At 54.8% G+C, this 13,852-nt stretch overlaps 6 protein-coding genes across 6 annotated transcripts; 2 read left to right on the plus strand and 4 right to left on the minus strand.

Annotated features, from left to right (window-relative positions):
• Positions 1–918: 918 nt before the first annotated feature.
• Positions 919–1,794, minus strand: CPAR01_05382 (uncharacterized protein; the record flags this gene model as incomplete). Its single annotated transcript, XM_060489661.1, has 1 exon — positions 919–1,794. The coding sequence occupies one exon, from the start codon at positions 1,792–1,794 to the stop codon at positions 919–921; it is 876 nt and encodes a 291-aa protein (XP_060351127.1).
• Positions 1,795–2,473: 679 nt separating this feature from the next.
• CPAR01_05383 (uncharacterized protein) lies at positions 2,474–3,610 on the plus strand (the record flags this gene model as incomplete). The annotated part of the gene is made up of 2 exons (XM_060489662.1): positions 2,474–2,494; positions 2,555–3,610. The coding sequence occupies 2 exons, from the start codon at positions 2,474–2,476 to the stop codon at positions 3,608–3,610; spliced, it is 1,077 nt and encodes a 358-aa protein (XP_060351128.1).
• A 32-nt stretch (positions 3,611–3,642) lies between these two features.
• Positions 3,643–5,028, minus strand: CPAR01_05384 (uncharacterized protein; the record flags this gene model as incomplete). Its single annotated transcript, XM_060489663.1, has 1 exon — positions 3,643–5,028. One exon carries the CDS (start codon positions 5,026–5,028, stop codon positions 3,643–3,645), a length of 1,386 nt encoding a protein of 461 aa, XP_060351129.1.
• Positions 5,029–6,362: 1,334 nt separating this feature from the next.
• CPAR01_05385 (PdmS protein) lies at positions 6,363–7,679 on the plus strand (the record flags this gene model as incomplete). Its single annotated transcript, XM_060489664.1, has 1 exon — positions 6,363–7,679. The coding sequence occupies one exon, from the start codon at positions 6,363–6,365 to the stop codon at positions 7,677–7,679; it is 1,317 nt and encodes a 438-aa protein (XP_060351130.1).
• Positions 7,680–8,105: 426 nt separating this feature from the next.
• Positions 8,106–9,758, minus strand: CPAR01_05386 (acetyl-CoA hydrolase; the record flags this gene model as incomplete). The annotated part of the gene is made up of 2 exons (XM_060489665.1): positions 8,106–9,495; positions 9,565–9,758. 2 exons carry the CDS (start codon positions 9,756–9,758, stop codon positions 8,106–8,108), a joined length of 1,584 nt encoding a protein of 527 aa, XP_060351131.1.
• A 1,256-nt stretch (positions 9,759–11,014) lies between these two features.
• Positions 11,015–12,785, minus strand: CPAR01_05387 (dibenzothiophene desulfurization enzyme A; the record flags this gene model as incomplete). Its single annotated transcript, XM_060489666.1, has 7 exons — positions 11,015–11,239; positions 11,297–12,031; positions 12,083–12,142; positions 12,193–12,205; positions 12,256–12,460; positions 12,520–12,660; positions 12,719–12,785. The coding sequence occupies 7 exons, from the start codon at positions 12,783–12,785 to the stop codon at positions 11,015–11,017; spliced, it is 1,446 nt and encodes a 481-aa protein (XP_060351132.1).
• Between the last annotated feature and the right edge of the window lie 1,067 nt (positions 12,786–13,852).

Here is a 13,852-nt window from a genome sequence, read left to right on the forward strand (position 1 = left end):
GGAAGTGAACCTTGGGAAGACAGGTGGCCGAACTGTTGAGGTAATTGGACTATATCCTGGAAACGAAAAGTCTTCTCCGTATCTTGTGTGCACTGTATCACTCTTCTGAGTCTCATTTTCATCGGCATTCCACTTCTGCTAATAATAATGGAGAGAGTATAACGCAGTATTTGTTGAACCTATGCATATCGACGCTTGCAGCTTGACAGGCCAAGTATTGAAAAACTACTCAGATCAGCCTTTCAACATCTGTTCGAAAGTCACGTGCTTTAAGTGTATGTTAGTTGACCAAGGTGAATCAAAAACGACTTCGTCTGAATGGTTGTCGTCTTCAGCCCCTTTCACGCCCCGATCCGTTCAGATTCAATAGATGTGATGTTCAATTCTGTTTGTATACATTTGTGTTCAGAGTGCAATACTCACGCATCTACAAGGCTCAGTTGGAGTTTGTGCCTTGAGACCTGAGAACCATGAATTTGACTTCTACGGTTATCGTCTAGTACTCTGACTTCGCAATCAACTTTAGCCTTGCTTACCTATGCTTCCATTCCATTAGATATGGATCAGCCAAACACGTTGAGGGCACAGCTAGACCCGGCAACGTCCAGCCCAAGAGAAGAAGTTCAGGAGGCACATAAAGAACGTCTTAAGGGGGGGGGGGGGTCCTACCAGTGCGAATATCAACAGCAATGAGGAATAGAAGACGGGAAGGAGGTAAGATTTGCTGTTTTCTCTTTCTTCTCTATACATTGGTGCTTGAGTGGAAAGTGCGGGCCAAGGCCCTTTCAGCGAGCCCTGAGAAATACCCGCAGTTTTCTACCATGGATAGTTAGGCGTAAGACAACTGGGTACGGTAGATTGTTTTCACAGATGCTTTCCCGCAGACCTCATAATAACCATACGCAGCCTCCACATGGTCTAGTACCAGCCTTGCAACCCAATAGTAAATCGGCTCTGGTCCTTCTCAAGGGTCTCCTTCATCGCCACCAGCTCCTCGATATCCCAATTCGCGTGAACAAATCGCCCATTCAAGAACTTGGCTTCCTCGCTGAGAGCCCACACGACAAAATCCCCGGGCAGGGCAATATCGTCGTACGTGAGCCCAAACTCCTCCACGGTCGGCGCAAACTTCTCCGACATGACCGTGCCGCCAATGAGACCTGGGTGCACCTGAAGCACGAAGAAACCCGGGTTTTCATCGCGGAAGTACTCAAACAATTTTGTCGCACCGCTCTTGGAGGCGCGGTAGGAGGAGAAGCCAAACATGTAGGGGAGATGGATGGCGGCCGTGGAGATGTGGATCACCGCAGCATTGGTTTTCGCGACGGGCTGAAATGCGCGGAGGAGGTTGAAGTTGCCGCGGACAGAGATTTCAAAAGCACGCCACCAGTCGTCGGGTTCGGAGTCGGCGATGGTCTTGAGGTCGGACATGTAAGCTGCGTTGGCAACGAGGATGTCAATCTTGCCTCCATTGACAGAGCTGGCAAAGGAGGCGACTGCGTTGGTGGTTGCCTTGGCGTCTGTGACGTCGACAGTGTAGAGAAACACCTTTGCCTCTGAGTTCAGGGCTTCGACGGCCGTCTTTGTCTCCTCGAGGGACTTGAATGTGCGTCCTAGTAGGCCGAGGCTTGCGATGCCCGACTTTGCGAGAGATTTGGCGATGGAGGCGCCGATACCTGCGCCACCGCCCGAGATAAAGGCACTTTTCCCTTTGGTTGAGAGTTCTGGGCGAGACGGGGAAATTGCGGCGTATGGCTGCGTACAGTAAATTTTGGTGGGAGCAGGGAAAGACATTGTGGTGACTTTTTCGGGTCTTGGAATGGTCTCTTGAGTTTCTGATTCCTAAAGTCTTGAAATGAGAGTGTAGCCTAGAGGTGGGGGGGGGGGAAACCAATATCTAGCCGGTCCTTCGGTTCCTTCATTTATGTATTCAGAAATCAAGAAGCGGTGATGTTGATGTCGATATTCAACACATCATGTCTCCTGTTTGGGAGTAAGCATATTGCTTGGCTAAGCTCTTTTAGCGCCGCCTAGATTGGCTGATACTACGGGCAGCGAGGCTAAGGCATCATTGCCTTGTCATCAGCCAGTATTTGAAATCTCTGCTATTGAGCTCAGGAAAGAAGGGTTGTTACTTCTAGACGATACTTAGAACCGTCAACGTTGGAGGTTCGGACTCGGACCAAAGTTGCCAGGATTCACATCATTGGCGCTGGGCCGGACGCTGGGCCGAGTCGGATAGATAACGTTATGGACCGGCGGCGGCCGGAGTGGGCCCCGCGCCATATGCTGACACGATGCGCCCTGTCCCAGTTCTCGCTGATTAATCCTTTCTCGACGCCAACAAAGACAAAACCACCCATAACATTTCTCATCCGAGATAACGTTGACTCGGCCCATGGTTGAGCCCGGTCACTTGCTTTAACGACTGACACCCATAACGAGACCGTACCAAAAACAAAAAAAAAAAGGAATGAGTCCAGCCGACGCGGAGGTAATGTAACCCATGACCTATCCGCCCAGGCTATGGACATGATTCGCTAACTCGACCCAGGTCCGGCGTCGTGAGCGCGGTGTCATTGCCCAGCGCGAGTACCGCAAGCGACATGCTTCCAAGGTTCAGAAGCTCGAAGAGGAGAATAGAAATCTCAAGGATGTCATAGCCGAGATCAGTAGTGCTCTCAAGGGACAGCCCGCATCAAATGATCTGAGAGCCGCACTCCGCCGCGCACGAGAACTCGCCAATATCACTGAAGATGATGCCATGAATGACATCGACGATCACGATGTTGAAGAATTAGGACCATCACAATTACCACCCGATGATCTGTCCCGGACACCACCACCGCCGCCACCAGCAACAACCCAGTCCTCAATAGTGCCAAAAGACCCATCATCGACATCAGAACGGCGCCTCCGTGCCAGCGGCAGATCAAGCCCCCGTCTAGATTACGGCCTCTGGGTAGACACAGACCGCCTCATCCGCATCCTCGAACCACCGCTCGACATCGTCCCCTACCTCGGCCCGGGCATGCACACCCTCGCCGGCTGCATCTTCTGGTCCACCATGAACTACACCGTCGACCTCTGGGACGCCCGCCCCTCGCCTCCCGCAATCAAAGCCCTGGACCGCGTGTTCAGCCACTCCAAGCATCTCACCGACCGCAAGTATCTCCTATCGCTCGCCCAGGCGAGGATGGACTACAAGAACAAGGGGTACATGTTCCGCAAGCTCTCGGACCAGTTCGCCGAGCGTACCTGCACGCAGGTCTACCAGCTCGCCGGCGATGAGTGCGAGAAGAAGGGGAGGCCGGGCAGGTACTGGAAGACGCCGCAGGAGGTTGCGGGGAACATTCTCAGCCAGATTACGACTGATCAGGCTGTGAGGATGCAGGATGTTGCGGAGGGAAAGGGGACGTCCTCTGATGGGGAGATGATGCAGGGGCTTGTGGGCTGGCTGTCTCAGAACTTTGTGTGCTTCGGTGACGGGCCTAGATGGAGTACCGTCTGCGTCTCCGTTGGCATCGGAAGTTGGGTCAGAGAGCTCATGGACAGGGACGCTCGCGCGGAGGGAGAGGCAACATCTGGATCACACGAAACACCGTCTTGATTATTCCGCTTTATCTCCAAGAGTCCTCCACTTCAAAGCTCCATCCGCATGGCTCGCCGAGCCAAATCGCTTTGCCAACCCGGAGCATCCCATCCGTCTTCATCATACCCAGAGGAACTACGCCTCGTAGGAACATCCGCTATCAGCCCCACACACCCTCCATTATATCTTTTCGGCGGGTTGTCCGAAGCCTTACACCAGAAGAATGATCTCCTACCCTCGAGCCATTCGTTCTCAGCCAACGGCCCATCCCACGGCCTCTCCCAGTCACCCGCATAGAAAACGACCTTCTTCAGCAAATCGCCAACCTTCTTCTCCCGCAAGTGTCCCCACAGTTGCATGGCCGGTTTAAGCTCGAGCGGCGGCTGGGCCATGGACTCTACTCCGCTGCTGCAATCCGACGCCTCACCCATCTTCCATTGCTCGTAGCCATAGATTCCCTCCGTGGAGGCACCCAGCTGTCGCCGGCACTCGCTCGCAAACTCCAAGAAGATTGTAATGTTGGTCAGTTTTGGGAAGTTGGTCACCAGCGCGTCAAAGTGCTCCATCGGCCATGTCCCATTACGGTTGATGTCGAGTGTAATGCTCTCCAAGTTCGGCGCCATGCGGCCGAGTTCTACGATTTCTTCCGCCGTCATCACCCGCCGCTGCCGAGTCCCGCTTTCCGCCTCGCGCCATTCGAGGCTTGTTAGAGACTGCGCATGGTGTCGTATGATGGGCAACACGGACGCGCCGGTCTCGTGGCTGAATATCCACGACAGATGTGTCAATGAGTTCTCAGGTACCCCCAAGATGAGGTCTTTTGCCCAGGCGCCATAAACCTTCAACGACTGAAGTGATTTCAAGTGTGGGATCAGCTTCGCAACGTCAGGATACTCGTCGATCCTGGGTCTCAGGGTAAGATTCTTGATGCTCCCGAAATCCATGGCATCCAGCCACAAGTCCAGATTCGTCTTGATCTTTTGCTCCGCGGATAACGGAAGATACCTCAACCACTTCCAGGCTCTACCGGAGCCAGTCCACTCCATCCTATCCCAAAACTTGGAACCTGTTCGAAACGGCGGCTCCTGGATCTCGTCCCATATCCGATCGCCAAAATGATAGCCCTCTAGGTCTAGTGACTGCAGCTCTGAGGGGTATGTAGACCCAGACGCCAGGTCGAGTGGGAAGTTCCAGCGGTCAGGATGTTCAGAGCACCCCAGGCTGGTGACGCGGAGTTTGAGGCTTTTGATGGAGTCGCAATTTGAGAGGGTTTTGTGGACGTCGTGCATGGTTGCCAGGATGGGGTCGCCGGGCTCGCGATTGCCATAGCGACGGGTTTGCCCTGACGGAACTACGGTGTCGATGTATGTTGGGCATTTGGCAGCGGCGAGTACGAGGAGGGAGAAGAAGAGTAAACCGCGGGAAAATGGTTGCATTATTTCGATAGCTGGCTGATAAAGTTGATTAATCATTGGCCTTGCATCCAGTCTGCAAACATGGTTCGGACAAGATTCGAGAAATGTGAGATTATGGCACGAGGGAGTGCCGCGTTATATGCCGTTCCAGTTCAAGAAAGACTACGATTCTGTAGTGCTCGGACTGGCGATGTTGTCGATAGATAGTAAGATCTGTCCTGAAATGTCGAATCCTTCCCGGTTTCTGTGCCTATGTCAATTTAGGCAGCTAACGCCGATCGGTCATAGCGGACTCTTTGCCTTGTCAGCAGCTAACTGCACGATTCTACAAGCATGATTCGATTTGGGGGAAGCAGAAGGTACATTTGATAATGACCATAGTGCCTAGGAACCGGGGCACGGCTTTTTGGCAAGAATGCATATGCTAGCGGTTGAGTAATGCTTGTAGAAGATGCAAGACCATGTTGGTAAGAGGACTGGTGACATTCTCGATCTACACAATTGGTTGAAATTGGAGTGGGTCCATATTCTGCAGTGATCATGACGGCTGTATGTTTCTGAGTTCCTTTGACATGAACTGTATAGCGAAAAGAATTTATTGAATACCCAGGGTGGTAACATTACTTACGACGTGGAACATGGGCGCCGATCGTCCTTCGCGCCCGCGAACTTGAGAGCAATAAGAAGGCTTGTATAGCCTTTGGAGAAAATTTGGAACAGAGGTACAGCTGCTGATGAAGCCTATTGGCAGATCAGGACTCTGCAAATGTTGAACTTAACACTTCCTCTCAGCCTCGAATATTCGATGTCTTACAGGCTTTGACAGGATATTCAAGCAGCGGGAGTCAACACGGTGTTTCTCCACGTCAAGATCCGCGGGAGTCTCGCCCAAAGCCCCGCATAACTTCGGTCGGAGCAGTGAACTTTGGTCACTTCGGTGACAGAGTCATGGGTATCAGGATTTTTCGAACTTCCAAGACTACGAGACTCAACCACAGCTAGACAGATATTGTATTTCAATCGAATTCTTTTGGAGGAGATGTTTCGTTTGGATCGCTATACTGAGAGGGTAAGAGACGTCCATCACAACGTCTTATTTAACCTTAATTGACATGCGATCCTACACTAACCAACCGGGGCATCCGCGCCCGAGTGAGATTACATAGTGCGGCAAGGGAGGGGCATCGCTCTCACATCATCGCATCTCACTTCAGAGCACCTAGTGGATAGTGATACAAGATATGCTAATCAGTTACAGAATCATCACTCTTTCCATCTAGGACGCCTTTAACTAACGATTTTACCCGCACCGAGCACAAACTCTCTCCGAATTACCTCCGGCAACTCAAACTAAGATGAAGGTCCTCATCGCAACGATGCCCTTCGCAGGCCACATCCACCCAATGCAACCCATCGCCCTCGCCCTCGCCCGCAGAGGCCACACCGTAGCCTGGCTCACATCCGCCTCCCACGCCCACATGATCCCACAAACCGGCGCACTCTTCATCCCCTCCCCGCCCCCGCTCGCCACACACGACGAGACCGCCCTCGCACCGGACCCGGAGACCTCTGGCCTTGCCGCCGTAGTCTCCACCCTCCGGAAGCTGTTTCTCGACAGGGTACCAGACCAAGTCGCAGCCTACCGCGCCGTCCTCGACGGCTCCGACGGAACGTCGGCGTTCAAGGCGGATATCCTACTTGTAGACCTCTGCGCCTACGGCGCACACTGCCTCCGTGACCTCACGGGCTTACCGTACGCGACGCTGGGTATTAACCCGCTTGTCACTCTCGACCCGGAGGTCCCGCCGTGGGGTACCGGCTGGGCGCCCCCGACGACCCTCTTCGGCCGGTGGCTCAACGCCCTCGCGCACGCGGCCGCGAGCTGGCTTCTCTACCCGAAACTCACGGCCGCGCTCAACGCCCACCGGGAAGAGCTCGGTCTTCCGCCCTTGCCGGCGTCGGGGTTCTACGATTCCACGAGGTCGGATATTCTACACATCATGCCCACGACGCCAGCCTTCGAATTCCCGCGCAAGAACCTCCACCCAGCCGTGAAATTCGTCGGACCGCTCCTCCCGCTCTCCAACGAAGACGAGCTCGAGCCTCTACCTAAATGGTGGGATGAGATGCTCGCTCACCCGCGGGAAAAGGTAATCCACGTAACGCAAGGCACCTACGCAACAAACGCCGCAAACCTCATCACACCAACCCTCGCCGCCCTCGCCCACCGCCCAGACCTCCTCGTCATCGCCACAACCCCAAACGCAGAGACTCACCTCCCAGCATCCTCCCCCTCCCTCCCGTCAAACGCCCGCATAGCCACCTTCATCCCCCACGCCCGCCTCCTCCCGCACGTGGGCGTAATGGTCACCAACGCAGGCTACAACGGCGTTCTCGCGGCGCTGCGCTTCGGCGTACCGTTAGTCTGCGCGGGTCGGAGCGAGGATAAGGCCGACGTGAGTTCGCGGGTGGCGTGGAGCGGCGCCGGGATCGATCTCGCGACCGACGCGCCAAGTGAAAATGTGTTGAGGCGCGCGGTGGAGCGGGTCATCGACGATGAAAAGTTCCGGAGTGCGGCCGAGAGGGTGAGCGTGGATTTTGGCGGGCATGGGGATGGGCCTGGAGAGGCGGTTGATGCGTTGGAGGAGGTTGTTGAGCGTAGTCGGAGATGAAGGGGCCGGGGGTTGAAGATTTCACCTTCGAGTTGGAAGTTTGTACGGGCCGAGGCTATCGGGGTTCCGGGTCGGCGGTCGGGCGGCCGAAGTTTGTTCCCGCCGAGTGATATCTCCGGCGCGCCGGCGCAGTGTGGTATCTTATGTAGGTCGAGATTGATCTTCACCTTTGACAGCATGCGGTATCCACTGCCAATGCTTGGCAAATAATGTAAATGCTCCATTATCCAGCGAGGTATCATTTCTCTATCAACAAAAAAGAAGAAGAAGGGACTAGGTATTCTATCAATGCTCCGAAATCGCAGGCCTGCCCTGCGAATGCACCAATACACCAATGCAAGCAAATCCAACAATGCCTTTTTTAGGTAGCTCTAAACGTTTTTAGGTCTTGTTCCTTGACGGTGGCGTCGGGCAATGTTGGCCTGTTCATTTGAAGCTCTTGACCTTTTGCATACTACCCTCCTCAACCAGTGCCTTGTGGAGATCAAAGGAGTTGAAGAGCAGATGAGGCTCGTGGCCCATGCCCTTGCGCAAGCACTCAAACTCGGCCTTCTCGAAGTAGTCGAGGAGGATGGGCTGGTAGAACGGGTGGGCGCACTTCTTGATGATGACGCGCGCACGCTCGCGGGGACTCAGCCCACGAACGTCAGCGAGGCCTTGCTCAGTGACAATGACGTCAATGTCCGCCTCGGTCTGGTCAATGTGCGTGCACATTGGGACGATACAGCTGACTCCGTGGGGGTCTGTTTTGGAAGGGCGCGTCGAGGGAGTGTGCATGATGCTGTACTTTGCGTTGCGGAGGAAATCGCCGCTACCGCCCATACCGTTGAGCATGCGGGAGCCCATGACACACGTGCTGTTGGCGTGGGCGTAAATGTCAACCTCGACAGGGGTGTTCATGCCAATGACGCCGAGGCGGCGAATGATCTCGGGGGAGTTGGAGACCTGCTGGTTGCGGAGGAGGAGCTTGTTGTGGTAGCTCTCCCAGTTGTCGTAGAAGCGCTTGAAGCCGTCGGGGGAAAAGCGCACCGAGGTGGCTGTCGCAAATTCGAGCTTGCCCGAGTCAAAGAGGTCGAGGAAGGTATCCTGGATGACCTCGGTCCACACCTTGAGGTTTTCAAAGTTGCTGTCCTTGAGGCCTCCAACGACGGCGTTGGCAATGTTGCCGATACCGGACTGCAGCGGGAGCAGGCTCTTGGGAAGACGGTCGTGCTTAACCTCGTGCTCGAAGTATTCGATCAGATGTCTGGCGATGGCTCTGGAGCCGTCGTCTTCGGGGGCGTTGGGGCCGGTCTGATCCATGTAGTCGGACTCGATGATGCCAACGACCTTCTCGGGGTCAATGGGGATAGAGTTCGTTCCGATGCGATCCTCGACGCTGGTGATGAGGTAGGGCTTGCGGCGCGGGGGCACGTCGGTCATGGTGATGTCGTGGAGACCGTCAAAGTTGGGCAGCGCGGTGTTGACCTCGATGATGATCTTGTCGGCCATCTGCACGAGCTCAGGGGTCGCTCCGACAGACGCACCAGGAACGATGCTGCCATCCTCCTTGATCTCTGTGGCCTCGACTACGACAACGTCAAGGTTCTTGTTTGGGCGGTCCTTGGTATAGAAGCCGTATACGAGGTCGACGGGGAACTGCGACAGGTGCTTGTCGAAGAAGTGAATCCTGCCCTCGTTGATGCCCTTGGAAATGGCCTTGCCGACCTGATGGGGGGCTCGGCGATTGATCATATCCAAGCTGGCCCAGCGGTTCTCGGTCTCGGCGCCGGAGGAGGCACCGACAAACAGGCTGTACTTGAGCTGGCCCTGAAGACTATTCGACGGGAACGATACATATTAGCTTATTGGAACCAGATCTACTAGCACCTCTAGAGGTTCTTACGAGTTCTGCTCGACGTGGTCCGCCAAGTAGGTGGGCATCTTCTTGGGGTACCCGACGCCAGTGAAGCCGGACCAGCCGATGTAGGCGCCATTGGGGAAGTGCTGCAGGAGATCCTGGGGCTTGGTGAGCTTCTTGAGCATCGAGGGCCGCTTGACGCGAGCCCGCAGAGCGGCGGAAGCAATAGGAGACGCCATGATCGCGAGAGGTGATCACGCAAATGAAAGTGAGGAGTGGAGAGGTTCACAGAGGGTCAATGCCCGTGGAAAGGAGGGGAGAGAGGAGAGGACGAAGTTCGAAGCCTGGCCTACTACGACAACAAGGAGAGGAAGGTACGGAGAACGGGGTGACTCTGGGGCAGGAAGTGGGCGCCGGCGAGACTTTATACTGTCAGTTTTGTTTGGTTCCGATGGAAAGAGCGCGTCTCCATTCAGTTCTGGACTCAGGAGAAAAGACCAAGAGTCAAGAGTCAAGGTATGGGAAAAAAGATCAGGTCACTCCTTGAGCCCCTCGGTGGGGAATGACGCAGCACGAACCCTTGGAGACCAGGGAGCTCCAAGATAGCTCCAAGCTTTCTTAGAGGTAGAGAGTGCCCCTTGGAGTATTATGTCATCAAATTAGAGAGTATGATTGGTTCAGTGAGGGTTTGCGGCTCGGTAACAGTCGGTAACATCCTCAAGGACGCAGCCGCATGCCCGCCGCTAGAGCGAGAAACCTTCTTGTCTCTTTCGCCTGTCGCCAGGTACTTTGTAAGGCTCGCAATGTGCCTGAGTAGTCTGCTGTTGGCAGCCTGTAGGGCTTAATTTCAGGTACCTCACCGCGCATCCTTTCGGTTTGAGCCGAGAGTCAACAGCCATTGACCAATCAAGTCTCGTGAATTCCGCTGTTTTCCAAGCAAATCTGGGCTGAGGTTCAGTCAGGAGATTTTCCACTATTTTTGTATTGTCTGTTGATGCGCGCAATGTTTGCATTGTCTAGTGGTCTTTCATAGATGTTTTGAACTTCATGTCCCTAAGCTTCGAGTACCTAGATGGACTAAAGCCCCCACCGTCGAGGCGGTTCCCGAGATGCCAGCGACAAAAATAAACTGGAGTATTTTCTTAAACTTCCGTAGATGCGAGCTCAACCTTCGGCACAGCTCGGCCGGACGAATCTCGGCCTTAAGACTGCGCTGCGTCGTCTCATTCGTTGAGGCAGATTCACGTCTTCCCGGACGATCTGGCTCCATTTCGTGCTACGTACTTACCTTACGTAAGGTGTGTCTGGCACCGGGAATTGCCCTTCTCACGCTCTCGCGTCTTCAAGACTCAAAGAGGAAGGAAACCCGTCATTTGCAAGGTTTCGAGAGTTGGGAATAGCTTCGTTTCGTCTCTTTTTACTTTTCTTGCCCATCCTTGACGAGTTCCGGCAAAGCCTAGGTACATGCATCCACACCACGACGTATCCTAACCATTTATTCCGGAATCTTGGCCTCTTCAGCCGAAACTCCCGCCTTCCACCTGTATGACGCCGCGACGTGCTCATCCAGCGGTCCCGACTGGCCCTGCTTGCGGTAAAAGTTCTCTCTGTACGTTCCACCGGGAACCGCGTAGTCGTCCCAGAAGAGACCGCGACGACGCAGCTCCGGCAGGAGAAGATCGATAATGTCCTTGAAGGACTGTGGGAAGAGGGCGTACGCCTAGCATCAATAGTCAGCATCATCATCTCCCACCAACAAAACGGCATGGGCACTTACAAAGTTGAATCCATCAACATCCGCCTCCTCAATCCACGTCTCAAGCCCATCGGCAACCTGCGAAGCCGTACCGACAAAAATGGGCCCGTTGCCACCAATGCTGACGTGCTCGGCAATAGTATGCTTCGTCCACTTTGACGTACCCGGCGAGAACCGCGCGTACCCCTCAACAGTCGACTTGACAGCATTGCTCTCCACCTGCCGCAGCTCCTCCTCGTCACCATACTTGCTCAAATCGATGCCCGTCCAGCCACCGAACAGCGCCAGCGCGCCCTCGTGCGAGGCGTACTTGCGGTAATCAGCCAGCTTCGCCTGCGCCTCCTCCTCCGTAGCGCCCAGGATAGGCGTCACGAGCGCGAGCACCTTGATATCCTTACCGTCGCGGCCGTACTGCGTCCGCGCGAGCTCCCGGATCTCGGCAATGTTCTTTGCGCACACGGCGGGCGCGTGCGCCGAAACGAAGATGGCTTCGGCGTGCTGCGCCGCGAATTGTTTGCCGGCCTTGGAGGTTCCGGCTTGCAAGAGGAGAGGGGTGCGTTGCGGACTAGGTTGGACGATGTGCGGGCCGGGGACGGTGAAGAAGCGCCCGTTGTGGTCGATCTTGCGGACGAGGTCGGGCTGAGTGTAGATGCCTGACTTGCGGTCGAGCTTGACGGCGTCGTCTCTCCATGAGGACTCGAAGAGCTTGTACATGACCTTGATGTACTCCTCGGCTTGCGCGTATCGGTCGTCGTGCTGCCCCTGTTAGCAGTGCCCGGATCGTGGGATGGCTTCGCGTTATCTTACCTGGGGCTGGTGGGTGAGACCCATGTTCTTTGCTGCGGAATCCAGGTAGCTCGTCACGATCTGTGCTGGTCAGTCTGCGCTTCCTCAAAAGATTCTGCCTGGAGACTGACATTCCAACCAAGACTAGATACTATTAGCAAGGGACCTTCGTGACCGGTCCTTGGGCTACTTACCGACCGCCCGTGAGGTGATCAAGAGTCGACAAACGCCTTGCGAGGTGGTACGGCTGCTCATATGTCGTCGATACCGTCACGCCGAAGCCAATGTTCTTCGTTACCGCAGCCATGGCAGCCACGGGGGCCAATGGCTCGTTGACGGGCCATTGGGCACCGGAAACCTTTGCGGGGTCGAGGGACTGTGAGTAGACATCGTAGCCGCCTGCTTTGTTATTAGCTGATATTCCGATTTCGATATCCTGAACGACAAGTCAAACTCACCAAGAACATCGGCGATGAAGATGCCGTGGAACTTGGCCTCCTCGAGCAGCTTAGCCAACTCAACCCAATGGCTGATTTCGTTGAAGCGCCACGACTCGTCTTCGGGATGCCTCCAGAGTCCGGGGGACTGGTGTCCACTGCCTACACGGGAACTGTCAGCTTCAATGCGAGAGTCTGCGGCGAAACCTGGATGCCATACACATCTCAACGAAGGCATTGAGCACGAGGCTCTTCTTCGGCTTTGCGCTTCCCGTCGTGTCGGTCATGTTTTCTTCGTCTTTCTTACTTCTGTAGTACTTTGGAGTCTCTAAGTTCGCTAGAATCGATTGTGCTCATGAGAAAGGTTTCAAAAGGGAAGAAGTTTCTGGCTTTTGCGACAACAAAATACAACAAAACTTTTTCCAGACTATTACTACAATCATTTAGCGAAACCTCGGCCACCGCGGGGTAACATGGAGGGGTTCGCGTCGAACGACGTGACGTCCCCTTTGGAGACACACCCCCCGGCGATGGTCTTACACAGAACATGTCGAAGTTTACCCCAAATTGCCCCTCCCGATACTCGGCGTGGGTCCGGCACCGTGGAGCCGGGGCGATGATGCCACCGGACGGCTCGGTGGCGCAAGACGCACGACGACGCACAAACGGGCCATGGGCGGACCCCACGCCAATGCCGACGACCCCTGCACTCCGCCTTCCTGATTGTTTCCAGGGAAGCTCCTGTTCGTTAGCTCGCCTGGGCCTCCGAATGATGGCTCCTGAAAAGCTCCGTGTAAAGCCATTTAGCTATTTAGACTGCAAAAGGCGGTTAAGCTGTAATTCGCGGGGCCAAGATGCCCTTGGCTGAAGAGGAGATACAGCGGCTCCCGCCGGCAACCGCAGGTCGTGGGGTTCAAGGTTTCCGACATGAGGTTATCACGTCATGTTAGCTCCGATGACATGGCCCAACCAGAGAGTTGCAGATTACCGCGCGACAGATTGGCGGATGGTTAATATCCGCAAAATTTGGCAGCAGTGATACAGTACTGCAGACCACTCTATGAGGGGCAGTCCGAAGCGCGGGATTGATTGTCTCTGCAGAGCTTTCATTCGCCAATCGACCTAAGTGTCGGTCTCACGATGATTTCGGCTGGGTGATCACCTCATTGGCAGTACATCAACACATGACACAGATGTTCGGAAAGAGCATTTAATTAAGGTTCATACAGAGATTGTCTGGCGCGGAGAAACAGGGAATCATTAATCTCTATAGCAACATCGCAACCCCAGTCTCGACGATCGGCATCAAGCTGAGAGGAGTTATCCACCCCAGCCGGCAACGCGTCCCAGCAAT

Source organism: Colletotrichum paranaense, assembly GCF_030867605.1.
Source record: "Colletotrichum paranaense strain IMI 384185 chromosome Unknown Scaffold_4.1, whole genome shotgun sequence".
Lineage (NCBI taxonomy): Eukaryota > Fungi > Ascomycota > Sordariomycetes > Glomerellales > Glomerellaceae > Colletotrichum > Colletotrichum paranaense.